This window comes from Ursus maritimus, unplaced genomic scaffold (assembly GCF_017311325.1).
Source record: "Ursus maritimus isolate PB19 unplaced genomic scaffold, ASM1731132v1 scaffold_23, whole genome shotgun sequence".
Classification (NCBI taxonomy): Eukaryota; Metazoa; Chordata; class Mammalia; order Carnivora; family Ursidae; genus Ursus; species Ursus maritimus.
Window position 1 is genome coordinate 4,187,446 of NW_024424786.1, and position 20,306 is coordinate 4,207,751.

General features: G+C 44.8%; 1 protein-coding gene across 2 annotated transcripts in view; it reads left to right on the forward strand.

Moving 5' to 3' along the window:
• Positions 1 to 600: 600 nt before the first annotated feature.
• INSC (INSC spindle orientation adaptor protein) overlaps positions 601 to 20,306 on the forward strand; it is a 118,032-nt gene continuing 98,326 nt past the window's right edge. The window contains exon 1 of one of the 2 annotated variants that reach the window (XM_008708899.2): positions 601 to 771. In XM_008708899.2, the coding sequence (XP_008707121.2) occupies positions 681 to 771 (91 nt within the window). In that variant the 5' untranslated portion in view covers positions 601 to 680. The remainder of the gene's footprint in view (positions 772 to 20,306) is intronic. The other variant, XM_008708898.2, reaches the window with a different exon arrangement.

The following is a 20,306-nucleotide window of genomic DNA, read 5'->3' on the forward strand; positions in this document are numbered from 1 at the left end:
AAAGGTATTAGCATCAAGGAAGAGAAGGCTGAGATGGAACCTTGGGGCCGTCATTCTGTCACGGAGATGGAGCTGACCTCCTTCCCTCTGAACGCGTAGTGTGAGCATATTGATATAGTTTACACATGGGGGATTTAGGTTAGATGCCAAGGAGAACTTCCTGCCAACTAGAGTGTGTGAGCTTAGGAACGGGACCCAAGGGAGGCTAGGGACGACTTACCTTGGTGATCCCCCAGTGTGGGTAGAGGCCCTTCAGTTCCCGTTGGATTCCTGGCAGGGTGGAGGAACTTGGATGGAATGACCTTGCAGCTTCCTTACAATTCAGGAATGCAACGTTCCCGAGCTTTTGGGTAGGAATCAGCCTTCTTTTCTTGACTTAGCCATCTGACACAAAGACGTCCAGAGGGGAAGTTTGATGTGCACCAAGTCAGAAGGAGTCTCAACAGACGCCCTCTGTCATTTTGGCAGGTCGGTGGTCTGGAGGTCGGTGATCTTATATGGGTGACTTAGATTCAGGGAAGCACCTGTGGTGAGTAAACCCCGTCGCATTCCAGGCTTTTGGGGACTGCTCAAAGTTTGGCGGCTCCCTCCTCAGAGCATGTGAACCGCACCCAAACCCCTCCTTGTTTTGTTTCAGCTCCAAGGGAAGCGCTCGCCGCTCCTTCCCTTCCCCTCTCCAGATGTTGGCATGCGGGGCACACGTGGGCACCCCTGCCTCGTCGGCTTTGGCTCCGGGGTGCTTCCCAGCCTTGACTCCCGCCGGGCCCCGGGGTAAGCCAGGTCTCTAATTAAGCCTGACCGCGTCCCCATTCCAGCGCTCCCCGCCGACCAGAGGGCGACGTCTCCACTGCCGGGGGCACCAAAATAGCTTCTCGGCCCGGCGGAGACTCCAGGCAGCGGTGGCTGACGCGGGACGGAGGCTTGGCAGGGGGCGCGCTGTCGTGGAAGGGCCTGCGGCCGCCGGGGAGTGGGCGGGCTGGGGCCGCGCGGGGCGGGGGCGCGGGGCAGCGGGCGGCCCCTCTGCTGGCCCGGCCTCTGGAGCCCCAGCTGCGCCCTGCCACCGCTGGCCGCGCGGCGCACCGGCTCGCCCGCCCGCTCCCTCGCAGTGAGTAGACCCCCTGGGCCGGCTGATTGGGGTCCTGCGGGGTGGGCCGGCCTAGTGGGGGACTGAGCGTGCTTGCGACTATTTGGACAGTAGGTGTAGGAGTGACAGTGGGCAGTGGGAGGGACTGTCTGGGCCGATGTGTTAGCCTGTGGAACTTTCTAGCATGTGTCCCAGGGTAGGAGTATGAGTGAGAAAGTATGTCCGTGTGTGGGGGAATGCACCTGTAGGTGGACCTGGAGTGTGCCCACAGGTGGCATGTGTGTCGTTTCCTGGAAGTACATTGTGTGTGGGGTAGGAAGGCTGCAAGTGGGCTGAGAGAGTGCACATGTGGGGTTGGATGGACGTGTGTGAGTGAGCCGATGAAGACAGAATTAGGATAGTGTTATCTGGACTCCGACCTTCTAGGGTGACTGGGCTTGTCCCCAGCAGGGGTGTCTTCTCTGTGGGTCATTTCGGTGGCTTTGGTTTCTCACGGCTGTACGTAGGGTGGGAGCTCAGAGTGTTCACCTGACACTGGAGTAGATGGGGCTCTGAGGGACCCCAGCTGGCTGGCCAGGTGAAGAGACAGCTTGGGAGCCCACTGTCATGGCCGAAGAGGCAGGAGGACAGTGAGAGGGGGTGGGCAGACCACACAGTTGTGCAAACTCACGAACGCTGATAGGGCACTCACACCCACACACAGCTGCTCATGTGTACACACGTTCCTACCCACACACGCTAGTCTTGCGTGCGGTTCCAGTCAGAACATCCGTGCAGACTCTTACATACTTTCAACACGTACACCTGTGGACAGTGACACGTATGCAACACGTGCCTACGTGTGTAGAATATGCAATGCACAAACGTTCCCCCCGGATTAATGTACCCCAGCCTCCAGACCCCGTTTACTTAGCCTACATACGGCACCTTGGACACTGAGTCCAAGAAACTGGCCACAGTAGGGACTATCTTAAGTTAGGGACTTTGGCTGTGGGTTAAGGGAAGATGACAGTGCCTTTGGGGTTTCCTATTTGGTCTAGAACTGAGGCTGCCCGTATAGCCTGGGGCTTAAGGGTCTGGACTTAGAAGGAGCTTTTACCCTCTTACAAATGAAAAGGCCAGGCTTGCAGGCTAAGGCAGAGCCTGGCACCTGTAATTTGCTCTAGGCTCTAGTTTGCACTCTGGGTTCCCCCTGCTGTAGAAAAGCCATGAGCCTTCTATGGGCTGGGGCCACACAGTCATTTGACGGGGGGGACAGTGAGTGGAGCTGGGCTGATTCCTTCTCTTTGGTTTTTATCAGCCTGTTGTGAGTCTCCTGTCTCAGCCAGGCTGGAAGAGCTGGCTTTGGATTTGCTCCTTCCCCTTCCCCCAGTGGTTTTCTCTTTCCTTGACAGCATCTTATTCTCCCTGATCTCCTTCCCCTGGGGATCACTGGGGACACACTAAACAGTGCTTGGACGAGTAGGTGACCCAAAATATCAGGTTGTTTTTGTTATTATTATGGCTTCTAGACATCTTCCCTCCAGGTCATTCTCCTCTGGACAGGCTTCAGCGGGGGTGCCTAGACTTATGTGTTCCTTTAGCTGGGAGGTTAGAAAGATGACATTGACTTTATCTTACTTAGTGTTTATGGTTTAGTCCAAGGAGTGCCTGAGCTCTCACTCCACCAAGTCTCCTTATATGCCGGGGAGAGATGATCTTCAGCCATTTCCTGAGCGGGGTGCAGGGATCTGTTCTCCCTGCCCTGGTCCTCAGCCTGACCCCAGGGGATGGTTCAGTAAGGGCAGGCTGAGGTCAGCCTGGCAGCCTTCTTGCAGAGTGAAGGAAGTCTGCATTCCTTCCCCAGCCTTCCCCTCTACAGGGGCCCCAGCCACCTTAGGACTCAAGACAAGACTGGAAAACTGGAGGACTCATGACGACTCAGTCCTGGTCTGTTTCCTTTTTTTTTTTTTTCTTCTTCTTCTTCTTCTTCTTAATCAAATACATACGCCTGCCAGTCAGAACTTCAGAGCAATGATGCGGGATCACAGAGCATCAGGGCAGCCCCACTAAGTTAACATAGTTCCAATTTAAGGAAGAGAAGTCAGACAACAGAATAATAGTAATAATGATACGTGTAGGGGCGCCTGGGTGGCACAGCGGTTAAGCGTCTGCCTTCGGCTCAGGGCGTGATCCTGGCATTATGGGATCGAGCCCCACATCAGGCTCCTCCTCTATGAGCCTGCTTCTTCCTCTCCCACTTCCCCTGCTTGTGTTTCCTCTCTCGCTGGCTGTCTCTATCTCTGTCAAATAAATAAAATCTTAAAAAAAATAATGATACGTATAATAATGGTAATAGAAACATATTGGTTGAATCTTTAGCATATGCTTTATTTCATTTACTTTTCACAACAACGTTCTTAGGTTAATAGTTCCATTTTTTTCCTGACAGGGAAACTGAGGCAGAGAGTGCTCAAGGGATTTCTATAGGTCTCTGTGACTCCTGAGCTTGTGACAGAACCTGTGGGTTTCTCTTCCTACTTTAGCTGCCAGGAAGCTCTTAGTCTAGCATATTGCTCCAGGGTAGTAATTGTGTTCATTGGAACCCTGGCTTTACTTTTAATTTCTGCTTTAACAACTGCATAGTACACACATCTTTAAGTGTAAACTCCCACATCCTTTGTAGAAAGAGATCAGAATAAGTAAACGAACAACCAGCAATTAAGCCTTTTATTTGGCTGTGAGGTTGGGAAGCATGTTGCCTGGATTTGGGGGGACATCTCCAATTTCAGATATTTCATGTAGTTTTCAAGCCATGTCTCAGTTTTGGCTTCTGTATCTTTGGACTCGGATTCGTGACCATGTCTTGGGGCTGTTCTTTCCAGCGGCTCTGGGAGATAATGCCCATCTCTGTTCTGGCTCAGACAATGGGGATTGTTGAGAATGAATTGGGCCATTGATAAATGCCCCTTGCTCTGAGGACCTCAGCTGCCAGCTCCTCCCTGTCTCAAAAGCATGAGTGTCTGGATGCCCGAAGGAGTTTGACCCCTGCCCTAAGCCTGGCCCTGGCCCCATGGCCACCCCTTCTTCATGTGACCCTGTCTAGGCCCAGGGCTCTGCTGGGAGGTCTGTGTCTCTTGGACTTGAGCTCTGCCTCCCCCAGTGTGGACCACATGGTCTCTGATCAGCATGCCTTTTCTAGAACCAGAGCTCAGGATGAGGAGTCTGGGCTCTGGAATGTGGGGGGACATACACAGAGGCTTTTCTGCCCCCATTCCTAGACCTGTGAGGTCATAGACAAATGCTCACTTTTTTCTCCTTCCCGATGAGGGAGTTTCAAGTCTACTAAGTGGTTAGGGCACCATTTGTCACTTCTTACTTATAAGAGATGTCAATCACCAGGGACCTCTGAATGCAGGGCAGGGCTCTGGCTGCATTGAAAGTTGATGAGACTTCTAACTAATTGACTCCAAGACTGATTATTTTACCCTGCCCAAGGCTGTTAATGTTTGGCAAGGGGAGCAGTGGGGGGCAGTGTTTAGCACTAAAGAAAGATTAGAAGGACTCTAATGGTGGGCTTTCAGGCACTGTAGTGGGATTCTGCTTCTCAGTATGCATTAAGTCACCCCTTTCCCCCAATGACCCACATACTCTGATGGCTGTTAACCACATTTAAGATTGATCCTCCCAAAAGCGTTTGGTTACAAAGTGGGAAGGAGGAATCATTGGCCTGAGGCCCTGGGAAGTACCTGGTACTGGGTGATGTGCTGGGAGTTTGGTATAGGTAAGGGATAAATGTCATCTCCAAAAGGTAAGACAGATTTGATTGTGTCTCTGCTGAGGTTTTGGGGTGTTCCTAGGACTTTTAGCTCCACCAAATGAGAACAGATTTAAATATAGCAAGAGCGTGTTGGGCCCGGCAGTCAGAGTGGCTGGGAGAAGGCTTACTCACGGTTACTTCCATTTATTTAGTACCTGCTAAAGGCCAGCCACTTGGTAGGTTCTTTGCATCTTTTGTTTCATGAAACCTCTGGAACAACCCTGTGAGACAGGCACTTCTATTTTAAAGATAGGGAAACTGAAGCACAACGAGGTTAAGTAAGAGCTGGCCATGATTACATCCCAGTTCTGTCTGCTGTCAGAGTCTGTAGTGAATGTCTTCAGATCACTCCCCTGGTTCGAAAGTTTCGAAAACAGGAAAATCCACCCCTTTGGGACAACCAGGGAAGGGCTAAGGGCTTGATGTCTCTGGCCCCAGGTCTTAAACATCAGCATCGTCAGCCTTACCAGCCTCAAACAGAGACTGCCACTCCGTGGGACGCAGGGGCGGGGTGGGGAGGTCTCTTGAATTTGGCGGGGATCACCTCCACTCTCTCGGGGTGGGCAGCACTGGGCTTCTGTGGTTTCACTGCTCCCCTGAATCAATCTCTATCCTGGGAATGGGGCCTCCACCCAGACTCTGCGATCCAGCCAGCTCAGTCTCCCTCCTCCAGTTCCAGAGTCCCCTCGGTGCCAAGCTCTGGGGGAGTCCAGGATCCGCTGAGGACGTCTCCGGGCAGACCAGACCCTATTCAGCATGATGCAGTGTCTGTAAGCATCAGCAGTTTGGCTGGGTAATTGTGTGTAGTGTTCACTTTCTGCTGGAGAAATGGAGGTTTTGTCTTACAACCCAAATATCCTGGGTTTGGAAACCATGTAAAATACAGCCTGTGGTCTGGGAATGTGGGCTGCATTGTGGGCCTGTGTGTGGTGCTGGTTTAAAGGACATGGTTGAGAGACAGAATGATGGGCTCAGGCTGTCTCACTGCCCCTGATGGAGGGTCAGGAGAGAGCTGAACCAATTCCAGCCATGTGCAGAGAAAAACACACAGATCTGAGCTGGAGTCTCAGTTTCCTTGTCTGTAAAATTGGGTTCCTTATAATGCTGTGGTTTTACTAGCACTAGAAAGTTTACTGAAGTGCAGTATCTGACACAGAATAAGGGAACCACGAACGGTATATCCTTCCTTCTTATCCCACTCCACTTCTGGGGAAGAACACCAGAATGACTGGCAACAGACCTGGACTCCAGCTCTAGCTCAGCGTCTGGGTACACTGTGTTACCTTACTTCCTCTGGGCCTCACTTTCCCTGTGTGTAAAATGAGGGAAGAATGAATTTCTCTCACTCTCTGTGGTTTTGGGGATAATGAAGTTAGGAGGATCTCTCAGAAGATGCAGAAATTTCAATTACTATTATTCATTTATTCGCACTACACATATTAAATGAGACCCTGTGGTGTGCCAGGATCTGTGCAAGGCACAGGGAATACATGTGAGCAGGGTATATCCTGGTCCTCCAGCTGCAGTCAGACTGTGTGGCTTGTGAACAGTAAGTGATAGGCCGGCCTGTGGGACATGATCCCAGCAGGTATGGGACTCCTTGCCGTATCAGAAGAGGAAGTGTTCTCTCTTACTGGGGCAATCAGAGAGACCTTCCCAGAGGTGAAAACTCTTGGTCTGGATATTGAGAGATAACAGAAAGTTTCTGGCCCTGGAACTAGCCATTTCTCTAAGAAGTCCTGGATCCTTTTAGTGGAGAATGGTATTTAGAAACCAAAATCTGGGGCAACATGTGCTCTGTGCTTTTGGTGTATCATTGCTTCTATGCCCTCTTAGCAAGCAGAGCTAGGATATAGACCTACCTGTATGTCCGTATTTATTTCTATGATTCAAAGTGCAAGAAATTATTACCTATTTTTAGAAAGGACAAAAAAAAAAAAACCCACAAGTGACTGAAATAGAGAGTAGTAGCATAAGGGTACTTTAGATTGAGTGGCCAGAGAGGGCCTCTTTGAGGAGGTGATATTTCATGAGATCCTGGAGATTGTTTTTTTTTTTTTTTAAGATTTTATTTATTTATTCGACAGAGATAGAGACAGCCAGCGAGAGAGGGAACACAAGCAGGGGGAGTGGGAGAGGAAGAAGCAGGCTTCTAGCGGAGAAGCCTGATGTGGGGCTCGATCCCATAACGCCAGGATCACGCCCTGAGCTGAAGGCAGACGCTTAACCGTTGTGCCACCCAGGCGCCCCCTGGAGATTGTTTTAATGACAAGAACCTTAATTAAGATAAGGTGGAGAGGAGGTAGAATCAGGTGACTGGTCAAAGGCAGAAAGTGAGGGAGATGAAAAAGTCAAAGGGACTCTCAAACTCAGCATGTCCAAAACGGAATTTCTGTATTCTTTCCCTGCACTGTCCTATTCCTGTGTGGTCCTCTTCAGGTATGTCACATCTCCTTGACCAGCTCCTTCATCTATGCAGCTGCATACATCAGGGAGCACTGGTAGTCCTCCTCAGCACCTCTCTCCCTCAGAGCCCATGTCCCATCCCTCACCAAGTCTGGTTGATGTTCTCTTGTAAATATCTGAAATTCATCACTTCTGTCTGTCCTTCTCCACTAGGATCATACTGGTTCAAGGTACCATTGTCATCTTTCTGGAATACCACAGGAGCCTCCTAACTGGTCCAGCTGTATCTATGTGGGTTCTCTCCAATTTGCTCACCACAGAGCAGCCAGAGTGCCTTTCCAAAACACAAATTGTTCATGTCATTTCTTTTCTTGAAAATACTTTGGTTGCTTCCTGTTGATCTTAAGATAAAGACCAAACACTTTAGTAAATCCTACAAGGTCTTGTTTGTCCAACCCTACTGCTGTCTCATACATCCTCCTACCTAGCACCCCCCCCTTGCTCCCTTCTGACTTGCTGGCCTCGTCTCAGTCCTTTGGCTTGGCAGTCTCCCTCCTACAATTGGCTGTTGCATGTGCTGTTCCCCTGCTTAGAATGCTCTTCCTTCATGTCTTCACATACTGGATTCCTGCTTATCTCTCAGTTCTCTGCTCAGTTGTCCCTTCCATGACCCACGACTATGTCAAATCCCATTTTATAAGGATTTAAAACACTATTTACCTCCTTCAAGGGTTTATCACAGTTGTAACTTTACCTTTATTTACACTTATCACATGATAATTAATGCCTCTTTTTCCTATTTGATGATGAGCTCCGGGAGGGCTCTTCATTGCTTGATCCTGGCAGTTAGTCTGTTATTGACGTGTGCCACAAATATTTGTTGGATGAATGAATGAATGAAGTTTTATCAGCTGAGCACCCAGATATCAGCTGAGCACCCACCATTCAGTGGAATAAAAATTCTAAGGAAGAAGTAGGTTTGGGGGTGGGGAAGGTAATAATTCATTTTAGGACATATGGCATTTGAGGTGCCTATTAGCCCCTCCCCCTCAAAGATCGTACCATCTTCTAGGCAACACGAATTAGACTGTCATTCAGCAGCTTTTTAGGGACTGGTGATAGGTGACAACTAAATCCTAGATGATTCTGAGGAGCTCCTGGGAGGAGGGAGCTAAGTCACAAGGCATCCCAGAGCTGTGGCTTCCCCATCTACCCTGGTTTGTAGAGGATATAGGAGATCTGAGGGCACTCCAGGTGGTCCTGACTTGGCTCCACAGCTGCTTTTATGAAGGATCTTTACAAACTTATGAAGGCCCCTTGGAGCTTGAGAGTTATTTGCATGATACATCACATGGGTCAGGAGCTGACACTCTCCTCCCCACCCCTGAGATTGCACTAGACTTAGGCCTACAAGAGAATCCAGAGAGCATGTCTTACTGAGTCCAGGGAGCCATTCTTGCAACAAGGCCATTACCACCAGGACAGATGGTCTATTCAGTCACTGTGGGTCACTGACTCTTGCATTCGTCATTCACTCATTCAGTGATCTATTTTGTCTTCATTTAAGTCACTCACCCCCTTCACCCCTCCTTCAACACCCACCTGTCTGGCCACAGACAAGAAGTTATGTTGGGTTTATAGCAGGACTCAAGGCTGGCGAATCACCTGCATCCCCCTCTTCTTCATCGTTCTTTCACCTGGTTCTCACAGCCCAGAAGCTCAGGCGAAGAGACCATTGGGGTGGAGAGATGTCATTGTGCTGTTTGAGGGACATGTGTAATTGAAGGGTGTTAACAGAAAAGGGAGACCAGAAGCTGCCATGATGATTGCTCTTGTTGTCTTACTTTCTGCTCTTCTAGTGTCTTGTCCTCTCTTTCAGTGTGATGAGAGCTTAGGAATTAGGCCCTTGATCAGATAGGTGGAAGGTGGTAGCTGGGCTCTGCAGACATGCTTGGGGCTGAGGTCCAAAGGGGAAAGAGAAACCCAGCTCCCTATGAGCTCCACCATGGGAAAGAGGATGCTTTTGTTTTCTTCATTTTCTACCAGAATTGTGCTTTTAACCCTGTGGAATTTGCAGAGAGGCTGGCAGGAGGAGGGAGAGCAGGATTTTAAAATGTTGCATTAGGAACCAGGCAGTAGACTAATCCTGGCCCCATCCCCTCCAGAAGATGGTCTTTCAGTTCTCTTAAGTTTGCCACTTTTAAAGAACCCCCGAGAATGTGTGCTGTCCATCTGTTGTGACATCGGATGGGACTGGAACTGAGCAGACATAGGACAATGGCAACCACATCAGATAAGAGCATCTTAGAAGAATGTCTGAAGGTGTCAGGGATTTCAGTTACAGACTCATTCACTCAACCCCTCATTCATCCAGTCAGCAACTATCCTCCTAGTCCCTACTCTGTGCCATGCATTGTTTGAGGCACTGGAGATACAGCAGTGAGCAAAACACTTGCTTTTATAGAATCTGCTTCCTGGTGTGGGAAGACGGACAGTAAGCAGGTTGACATACAGCATGCAAGAGGTGCTGAGCACTCTGGAGAAGTACAGGAAAGGCAAGGGAATCCCAAGGGTGGGAGAAGGTTTATACGTCTGTATAGGGTCAGACAATTCTCTCTGATAAGCAGATATTTAACCAGAGGCCAGGAGGAAGTGAAAGGGCAAGCTGTGTGAATATTTGGGGGAAGAGCAGTCAGATGGAAGAAGAAAGGTAAAAGCCCTGATGTACGCTTGCGGAGGAGCATGAAGGTCCACAGGCCTGGAGTGAAATGAAAGTCAGAGAGTTGAAGTCAGTGCGATAATTTGGGTGAGGTCATGAAGGCCTTTGTGGGTTATCTGGAGAACTTTGGCTTTTAATCTGAGTGATATGGGTGGGCATTGGAAGGTTGTAAGCAGAGAAATGACAGGCTCTGGCTGCTGTGATGGCAGTTTGAGGAGAGTAGGCAGGAAGGCAAGTTAGGAGTCTATTGTAGTAATGCAGGTGAGAGATAGTGGTGGCCAGGACTGAGGTCCACTTCCTCGTTTATTTCTCCATCCATTTCAGTTTTTCTTCTACCAATGTAACATGACCTCTGAGCCTTTTCGTCACTGTTCATCCATTCCTTTGTTCCTCTATCATCTGTCCAGCTATCTTCACTACAAGTGAAGTCTTTATAAGTCTTTACTGGTCTTTAACAAGTCTTTACCTGCTACGCATAGAGCATTATGCTAGATGCTGGTTGGTAGGGGCATATTCTTCTGGGACTTGGGCCCTAGCAGGAGGTGCTGGATGCCCTCAGAGGAGACCACCAGGCAGTTAGAAAACCAAGCAGGCCCTGGCAAGCCCAGAATGAATGGTGTCAGTGCTTCAGTATTTTGGGGTGCCTTGTGGTTTGGGGAATGTGAGTACGCTTCCAGGAGGAGGCCACATTTATATTGAATCTTGATAGGTGGGGACAGCAAATCAGTTCTGAAGACTAGCAGGGAACGTGCCTTGAAGTTTGAACATAAAGGACATAGTGGAGAGTTTAGGGTGGTGATGCCAAAAGAGCTGAGGTGGGCTGAAGACAGGGTCTGGGGAGTCATGAGTGCCAGGCTAAGGAATTCAGGCTTGAGTTAAGAGATAATGATGAGACGTAACAGGTTTTCAAGGAGATGTTATGAGAGCTGTGGTTCAAGGGGCTGAAACTAACACCAGAATGACAGGGGGGTAGGCTGGAGGCTGGAGGCCAACAAGAAAACAATTGCCTTGTGAAAGCCTTCTTAGCCTTAGGACCCACAGGGTCCCTGAGGTTGGAGACTATTGGGGTGGTCCCCAGGTGCACAGTGGGCAGGGATGCAATGATGTGGGGGCTCTAATGTCCAACAATAGCAGCAGGTGACGTGAGCGGCTGTCCCTGGGACAAACTCCAGATGTCTCCTGTAACTTACCTTTGAGCAAAGAACACAGAACCTGAGTTCTGAGCAAAGCAATCTGGTGAAGAATTTGGGTCTGGCCTCTGGCCATGAATGACTTGTAGAAGCTTCTGGGGAGGGGGTCATTGGATTGTAGGAACGTAAGTTTCAGAGTAGAAGTTCGTCTAATCCACTCCTCTCCTTTTCCAGATGGGGCAATTGGAAGCCCAGAAGGGGCATAAAATATTCAAGACCATATAGAGCACATGTGGCAAGAGAAAGGTCAAGCATCTTATTTGAACTCCGGTTGGAGGAATTTCTATATTGAATTATACATTTATATATTTCTTTCAATGGAAGAGGAAATTCTAAGAAAAAGAAAATTGTTTTATTCATTTACTTCTCTATCATTTAGCTGGAGCCTGATACAGAGCAGATGCTCTGCACCACCCCATGACCATACTGTCTCCCCTCTTGACCCAGACCAAGAAGGCATTAGACGGGTCTCAGGGTGGGCCAGGGTGGGCTCAGGAAGAGCTGCCTGCTGATGGGAGTAGAGCCTGGCTCTGGATCCCTTGTGCACTCATATGGCCTGACCTGTGACCATTTCTACCTCAGTCATTCTCAGAGCTCTTGGCAAAGGCTCACTTGGGACCATGGATGTGAGTAAAGGGGGCAGCTGCCATGAAGGTGACTTCTGAGAGGGTGAGGAGACAGGTGTGTGAGGGGCCAGGGTGTTTTGTGCCTGAGGTCACTGAAAGAGACAAAGTCCCTACCCAGCTGGAGATAGAGAGCATCCCACAGGGGATTTAACAGCCTCCCACATAAACACCTGGGATGCATATTTGGGTTATAAGTCCAGTGCTTGGTCTGGCCTGAGGCTTGGCCTCCAGAGACTTCACTAGACCCACTTATTTGCTCTCCTGTTGTCCCAACCAGCTAGAGGCCACTTCTTTAAGAACATGTCCTCTCCCCACAGCATGCAGAAGTCTGCAACTTAAGGCAGGATTACAGGTAGAATTGTCCTTTGACACACTTCCATCCGCACATTCAGGATCCTAGTGGGAAGGACTGAACTGGAGACAATTTTCTGAAGAGCCACAGGGATTTGGACCATAGCTCCTGCCAGCCCAGGCCCTGTGGTCTGTATCAGTACTGGATTTGTAATTGGTTCTTAAGCTCTCGGTCAACACATTCTGTTTGTCTTGTGCTGTGAAGTTGGCAGAGGGATTTCCACATGGAAGAGAGTGACTTACACTCATGAGCAAACTGAACTTGTAGACACAGGAAAATAAGTGCCCCCAAGTTCAGCACCCCTCAGTGAGTACCATGGGGAAGGCTGTGGCATTTTCTTCAGGTGTTGAGTCATTACACTTTCTCTATAAGGTGGCATTGTGGACCAGAATGGACCAGCATAGCATCATGGACCAGTATCAGGACAGAACCTGAGAGGGAGGGAAGAAAGGACTTGAGTGCTAGTTTGGGTTCAGCCACAAATTTGCTCTGTGATTTGGATAAGTCATTCACCTTCTCTGGGCCTTGGTTTCCCTTTGCATAAGCTGCAGGATTGGAAAAGACAATTCTGGAGCACCTGTCCTCCCATAACATTCCAGGTTTCTTGCTTACATTGTGTTAACAGAGATTTTTGGTTAGGCCCCAACTTCTAGATTTCTATCTTGGTCCAGGGCTCATTTTTCACTTGAAATCCCACTGTACTAAATTCATTCATTTGGGTCTTTTAAGAGACTCTTATTCCATAGACCATATTGCCTAACAAAATCCCTCTTACTTTTTATGACCTCATATAGAGATACAAAGTAGTGTCAACTCCATTATTATATTCCAGTCTCTATAACAACTGTGCCAGGTAATCAAAGATATATTACATATGAGAAAAGAGGCCCAGAGAGGTTAGTAACTTGACAAAGTTCACAAGGTTAGTTACTGGCAGAGCTGAGAGGAGGCTGTTGGTTTCTTGATCGCTGGTCTGTTTTCTTTTTTTTTTTTTTTTTGGTACCACCTTTTGGGTTTGGCAAGGAATCCTAAGGACTGTATGGGATGGGGGCTGTGGGTTTTTTTTTGTTTTATTTTGTTTTTTTGTTTTTTTTGAATCAGGTGGCAGAAGTATCAGGATAAGAGCGCGAGCCCACATATACCAGTGCCACGTAAGGTTAAAGTGTGCTAAACTGGGGCAGCCCCAGGCACAGTGCTGAGGGGCTGTGCCCGGATATGCATAGGCTGGCCAGGCAGAAAGCAGGCCCTCTGTTTTCTATTACAGACTATGTTAGCAGGGTGGCGGGTATCTGGTCAAGCCTGGGTCTTCTTGTTTTCTTCTTTCCCCCCAGCTTTATTAAGATATAATTGACATGTAATATTGTGTGAGTTTCGGGTGTACAATGTGAGGATTTGATATCGGTATTTGTTGTGAAACGCTTAGCACAATAAGGTGAGTTAACACAGCCATCACCTCACAGTTACCTTTTCTTATAAATGTGGTGAGAATATTGAAGATATACTCTCAGCAAATTTCAAATGTACAATACAGTACTGTTAATTATAGTCACCCCCTGTGCTGTATGCCAGAGCCCTAGAACTCATTCATCTGAAAATTTATGCCTTTTAACCAATGTCTCCTCATTTCCTCCAACCCTCAGCCCCTGGCAACCACCATTCTACTCTCTGTTTCTATGAATTCAGCTTTTTAGAGTCTACATATAAGTGAGGTCATATAGTATTTCTCTTTCTCTGCCTTATTTATTTCACTTAGCATGATGCTCTTAGGGTTCATCTATGTTGTTGCAAAAGGCAGGAGTTCCTTTTCTATGATTGAATAATATTCTTGTGTGTGTGTGTGTGTGTGTGTGTGTGTGCGTGCGCACACATATAGTCTTGTGAGTTGAGGCGTTGATTCTCATTCTCATATCCATCAGGCAGATATGCTCTCCTCAGCTGGTCTGACGTAGGTATGGAGCCTCTGTTCTTCACATGGTGAGACAGGAAAGCACGGACTGCTGGGTGGTCAGCCTTCTCAAGTGGGATGTTTGCTTCTGGGCACATTTTCACAGAGTCCTGGATAACACTGATTTTCTGTTTGTGCAGTATTTTTGCATCAGAGGGATGGAGTTAGGGACCTCTGCTTCGTTCTCACATTTTGCTCTTCAAATTCTGCCTTCCGCTTGGTGTGAGTCTTGGACTTCAGGTGGTCACTCATGGCAGCCTTGTGAACGTGATTCAGAACCACATTGCAAGGGTGCCTGGGTGGCACAGCGGTTAAGCGCCTGCCTTCGGCTCAGGGCGTGATCCCGGCGTTACGGGATCGAGCCCCACATCGGGCTCCTCCACTATGAGCCTGCTTCTTCCTCTCCCGCTCCCCCTGCTTGTGTTCCCTCTCTCGCTGGCTGTCTCTATCTCTGTCAAATAAATAAATAAAATCTTTAAAAAAAAAAAAAAAGAACCACATTGCAAGAAGGGCAGAAGAGTTTTCCTCCATTTTATGCAGCTCACCTCCAAATTCAGTGACTGGATCCAGAGGAATTACATACAAAGCAATCTCAGAAGAGTTTCAAGCAGGTAGTGCTGTCACTACGAATCTTTCCACTCCAACTCTGAGTAAGGTTTTGGTCAGTTTCCAGTTTTTTTCATCTTGATACTTAGCAGTGAAGGGTCTCCAGTGCAAAACCCGAGACACTTGAAATCCTGGCACTTCCCTTTGTTGAAACCCAGAGATGCCTTCAAATCAGCTTTTGCGCAAGTGGTGATGGGGAAATAGTTTGTGGGCTTGCACCCTATTTCCCTGAGGTACTGGGAAGTCATGCCTTTACGTAGGATTAGAGTGCCCTTAGGGGAAGTGGATGAGACTGGCTGGAAAAGAAAGGAGGAGGAAGAAACAAAGGAACAGAGGGTGAGGCGGGAGGAAGACCCTTTCCCTCCATCGCAGTCTTTGTCATTGCCCCCATTGAGGCCCAGGTGGCCACCATGTCATTGTCAAGACCAATTTCAAGGAGTTTTTCTCCTATGCTTTCTTCTAGTTTTATAGTTTTAGGTTTGACAATTAAGTCTTTAATCTATTTTGAATTAATTTTTGAGAACAGTATAAGATAGGGGTCCAATTTCATTCTTTTGCGTGTGAATATTTAGTTTTCCCAGCACTGCTAATTGAAGAGATTCTGTTTTCCCCATTGAGTATTCTTGGCTCCCTGTCAAATATTAGTTAACCATATACATGGGGGATTATTTCTGGGCTCTCAATTTTTCCCACTGGTCTATGTGTCTGTTTTTATCCTTGTCCCATACAATTTTGATTAGTATAGCTTTGTAATATAGTTTTGAAATCAGAAAGCCTCCAGTTTTGTTCTTTCGTAAGATCGCTTTGGAGTCTTTTGTGGTGCTATATGAATTTTAGGATAGTTTTCTCTTTCTGTGAAAAAATGCCATTAGAATTTTAGTAAGAATTACAGTGGGTCTGTAGATGGCTTTGTGTAGTAGGGACACTTTAACAATATTAATTATTCTATGGGGCGCCTGGGTAGCGCAGTCGTTAAGCGTCTGCCTTCGGCTCAGGGCGTGATCCCGGCGTTCCGGGATTGAGTCCCACATTGGGCTCCTCTGCTGGGAGCCTGCTTCTTCCTCTCCCACTCCCCTCCTGTGTTCCCTCTCTCGCTGGCTATCTCTCTGTCAAATAAATAATTAAAATCTTTTAAAAAAAACAAAAAAAAACCCCAAAACCAATATTAATTATTCTCATCTATCAACATGGTATGTCTTTCCACTTATTTTTGTCTTCTTCAATTTCTTTCATCAGTGTCTTATAGTTGTCAGTGTACATATTTTTCACCTCCCTGGTTAAATTTATTCCTAAGTATTTTATTCTTTTTGATGTTATTGTAAATGAAATTATTTTCTTTATTTCTTCTTTAGATAGTTTGTTATTAGTGTATAGAAATGCAACTGGTTTCTTTGGGGTGTGTGTGTGTGTGTGTATTGATTTTCAATCCTGAAACTATACTGAATTCACTTGTCAGTTCTAACAGTTTTTTGGGGGTATTCTTTAGGGTTTTTTAATATATAACATTGTGTCATCTGCAAACAGAGGGAGTTTTACTTCTTCCTTTCTGGTTTGGATTCCTTTTATTTCCTTTTCTTGCCTAATTGCTCTGGCTAGGGCTTCTAGTACTATGTTGAATGGGAGTGTTGAAAGTGGGCACCCTTGTCTTGTTTTTGACCTTAGACATTATTTTTCTTTTTCAGGAATAATCTTGGTTATACATTTCAGATTTAACTCATGAAGTCCTAGGAAAAAAATCCTATGAGGATTTGATTGGGATTACATTGTCTCTATACAACAGATTACAGTATACTGACATTTTTCTATCTATATATATGAAATACCTCTTCATTTATTTTGGCCTTCTTTAATACCTTTTAATAATTTTTTTCTCATTAAGGAACTTGTACATTTCAAGATTTATTTATATATACCTTACATATTTTTGTTGCTCTTGTTAATGGTTTTTCTTCTAAATTTCATTTTATGTTTGTGCCAGTGTCTAGGACTGTACTTAACTTTCGTATATTCATTTAATGCCAACTTTCTAAGCCATTTTATGAGTTAAAATAGTTTATTTGTAGATACTTTTGAGTTTTCTGTATTCACAATGAGAGTGACTTGCTAGTTCATGCTACATTTTAATAAGAATTAGGGAATGACATCATATCTGGGGAGATATGAACCCCTTGGAGACTTGGCTTGCCAAGTGGACTACAGGTTTGTGTCTGGTAGACCCAGCTCTCTGTAAAGTGTGTGACTGGGTGGGCACAGCAAAGGCCAACTGCAGCCTCCACTTATTCTCTTGGCTGTGTGCTGTTGTGCATAGGCAGATGTAGCAGCCTTGTGGAAAATCATATCAATTGCAAATAATGACAGTTTTGTTTCTTCCATTCTTACAAATTTTCTTTCTTTCTACACTAGCTGAGATCTGTAGTACAATAAAGAATAGAAGTTAGTGGGAACTGGGCATTTTTATTTTGCTTTTGGTCTCATAGGAAATGCTTTCAACATGTTGTCATTAAGTATGTCATTCCTGGTATATTTTTTTCTTGGTAGATGTCCTTTAATAAGTTTGGAGAAGGTCTATTGTATTTCTAGTTTACTAAAAGGTTTTATTATAAATGGCTGTCGAATTTTATAAAGTTGTTTTTCTTCATCTATTAAGATGATCATAAGGTTTTTCTTTTTTAGCCTATTAATGCAATGGGTTTCATTAATCTATTTTCTAATGTTTAAACAGCTAAAACATTAGGCTAAAACCAACTTGGCCATAGTGTGTTATCCTTTTCATATACAGCTGGGTTGTTCGATTATATTTTGTTTAGTATATTTTAATCTATGTTTGTATATGAGATTGGCCTATAAATTTCCTTTCTTGTGTTTTTGCTTGGTTTTGGTATCAAAATTATGTCAGCCTCATAAAATGAATTGAGGTGTGTTTTCTTTTTTCTTGTTTTCTAGAAAAGTTTGGGTGAGTTTCTCTTTTTTTTTTAAATGATAGTAACTCACCTGTGAACTTCTCTGTGCTTGATGTTTTCCTTATGGGAAGATTAATTTGTTTCATGGTTATAGATCTATTTCTTCCTGAGTCAATTTTGGCTAATCTATTTCTCTAGAAACTTGTCTAACTTATTTATGATTTCAGTGATATTGCAGAATATTCCTGTTCATATAATATTATCCATAATATTCTTTTATCTCTGCTGCACTGTAGTTATAAATTCCTTTTTATTGCTAATATTGTTTGTGTTTCCTTTATTTTTTTCTGAGCTTTCTTCCCCCTGATCTTCCCAGAGGTTTGTCTATTTTATTTGTGTTTTCACAAAGTAACTTTATTGATCCTTTCATTTGTGCTTACATTTTGTTTTGTGTCTTCATTGTGTTTTGCTTAATGTTTGTTCCTATCTTAACCATTTTTCTTCTGCTAAATTTTTTGGAATTATTCTCTTCTCTAAAATGTCTTATGTTGGGGTGCCTGGGTGGCTCCATCAGTTAAGGCTCCAACTCTTGGTTTTGGCTCAGGTTATGATCTCATGGGTCATGAGATCAGCCCTGTGTGGGGCTCCACACTCAGTGGGGAATCTGCTTGAGATTCTCTCCCTCTGCCCCTCCCCCCATCTACATGTGCATGTGCTCTTTCTTTCTCAAATAAATATTTTAAAAAATAAAAAATAAAATGTCTTATTTTAGAAGTTAAAAATCTTCTAATTTTATATTTTCTTATTTTCTAATTTAACGCTGTAATTTTTTCTTTTAATTTTATTTGTCTGTATACCATATAATTTTTATATATGTATTTTCATAATAATTTGGCTTGTCTTCTAATTTCTGTTATAATTTCTTCTTTGACCTCTGATTTATCCAAATTATGGGGGTATTTATATTGGGGTAGAGATTGCAATCTGTAGGATACCACTCATTTGAAATTTGTGGAGGCTTGCTTATGATCTAGTCACAAATCATAAAAAAAAAAGAACAATTCATGAATCCTTGAAAAGAATGTGTATTCCTGTTGAGTTGAATGCAGTGTTCTGTTTAGAAACACTAAATCTAACTTGTGTCATTCAAATGTCCTATATCCTCACTGATAATTTTTCTGCTTGAGCTATCAATTAATGGCAAAATTGTGTTGGACTCTCCATCTGTGATTCTGGGCCCGTTCATTTCTCCTTGAAATTTTGTCAGTTTTTGCTTTTTGTATTTTAAGATTATTGTTGTTATTATGTACATCCTCACTATTATATTTTCTTGACGGGTCAATCTTTTTATTTTTATGTAACAAATTTCTTCATTTCCATAATGGTTATTGTCTTGAAGTTTGTTTTGTATTATATGAATACATCAGCACCAGAAGTCTTTAGGTAAATATTTCTGTGGTATATCTTTTGAAGAGTTTAACTGTAAGTTGTTTTGGGTCTTTTTGTTTTAGGGATATTGTTGCCAGAACATGGCACACTCTCTCTTTTTTCTCTACTTCTCTCTCTTTTTCTTTGTGTGCGCGTGTGTGTGAGTGTAATGCACACTTTACAATCTTTGCTTAAAATTGGCTAGTTTAATTAATCTCCCCCTTACTGTGATTACTAGCATTCATTAACACTTGCCCCCCAAAACTTTTTTCTTCTTTTTGATTGCTTTTATAAGATTTTATTTATTTATTTGATAGAGACAGTGAGAGAGGGAACACAGGCAAGGGGAGTGGGAGAGGGAGAAGCAGGCTTCCTGCCGAGCAGGGAGCCCGATGCGGGGCTCGATCCCAGGACTCTGGGATCATGACCTGAGCCAGAGGCAGATGCTTAATGGCTGCGCCACCCCGGCGTCCCTTGATTGCTTTTTTTTATTACTCATTTATTTTTTCCCCTCTTAACTTATTTGAATGGTAATGTTTATTTTTATTTTTATGTATATTCTTTCACTTATACATAGATATTATAACATTTATCATAACCTAATAAGGTGACCCTAGATATTACAGCATTAATCATAACCTAATAAGGCTAAAGTTAATTTACATCTCTATTTTCCTCCTCCTCAAATAAAAGAAACTCAGAACACTTGAACTTAACTTTAGTCATCCCCCTTTGAATTTGCATACAGTATTTTAGATTTATCATTTTTTCCCTTACCCCACAAGTGAGGTATAATTGTTTCTTATAGTTAAGGTTTGTTTGGATTTACTTAAATAGTTATAAGTAAGTTTGCTCATCACTCCTTCCTGTATCTTAAATCTCTGGCATTATATTCTTTCTGCCTGAAATCCTTTAGTATTTCCTTTGTGGGATTTTTACCTGTTTGAAAATGTCTTTATTTCAGCCTTACTCCTGAAAGAGAGTTTCTACAGGTATAGAATTTTAGGACAATTATTTTCTGTAATCAGATATTTTCTCATTGTCTGCTAACTTTCACTGTTGCTCTTAAGTGGTGGCCTGTTGATCTAATTCTCTCTGTCTCTCTGTGTCTCTGTCTCCCTCTTTCTCTTTTGCACCGTTTGGATGCTTTCAAAATCTTCTCTGTCTTTGGTGTTCTTTAGTCTTATGAGTTTTCTAGGATGTGTATATATGTTGTAATTTTACTGCTTGAAATTCATTGGCATTCTTGGA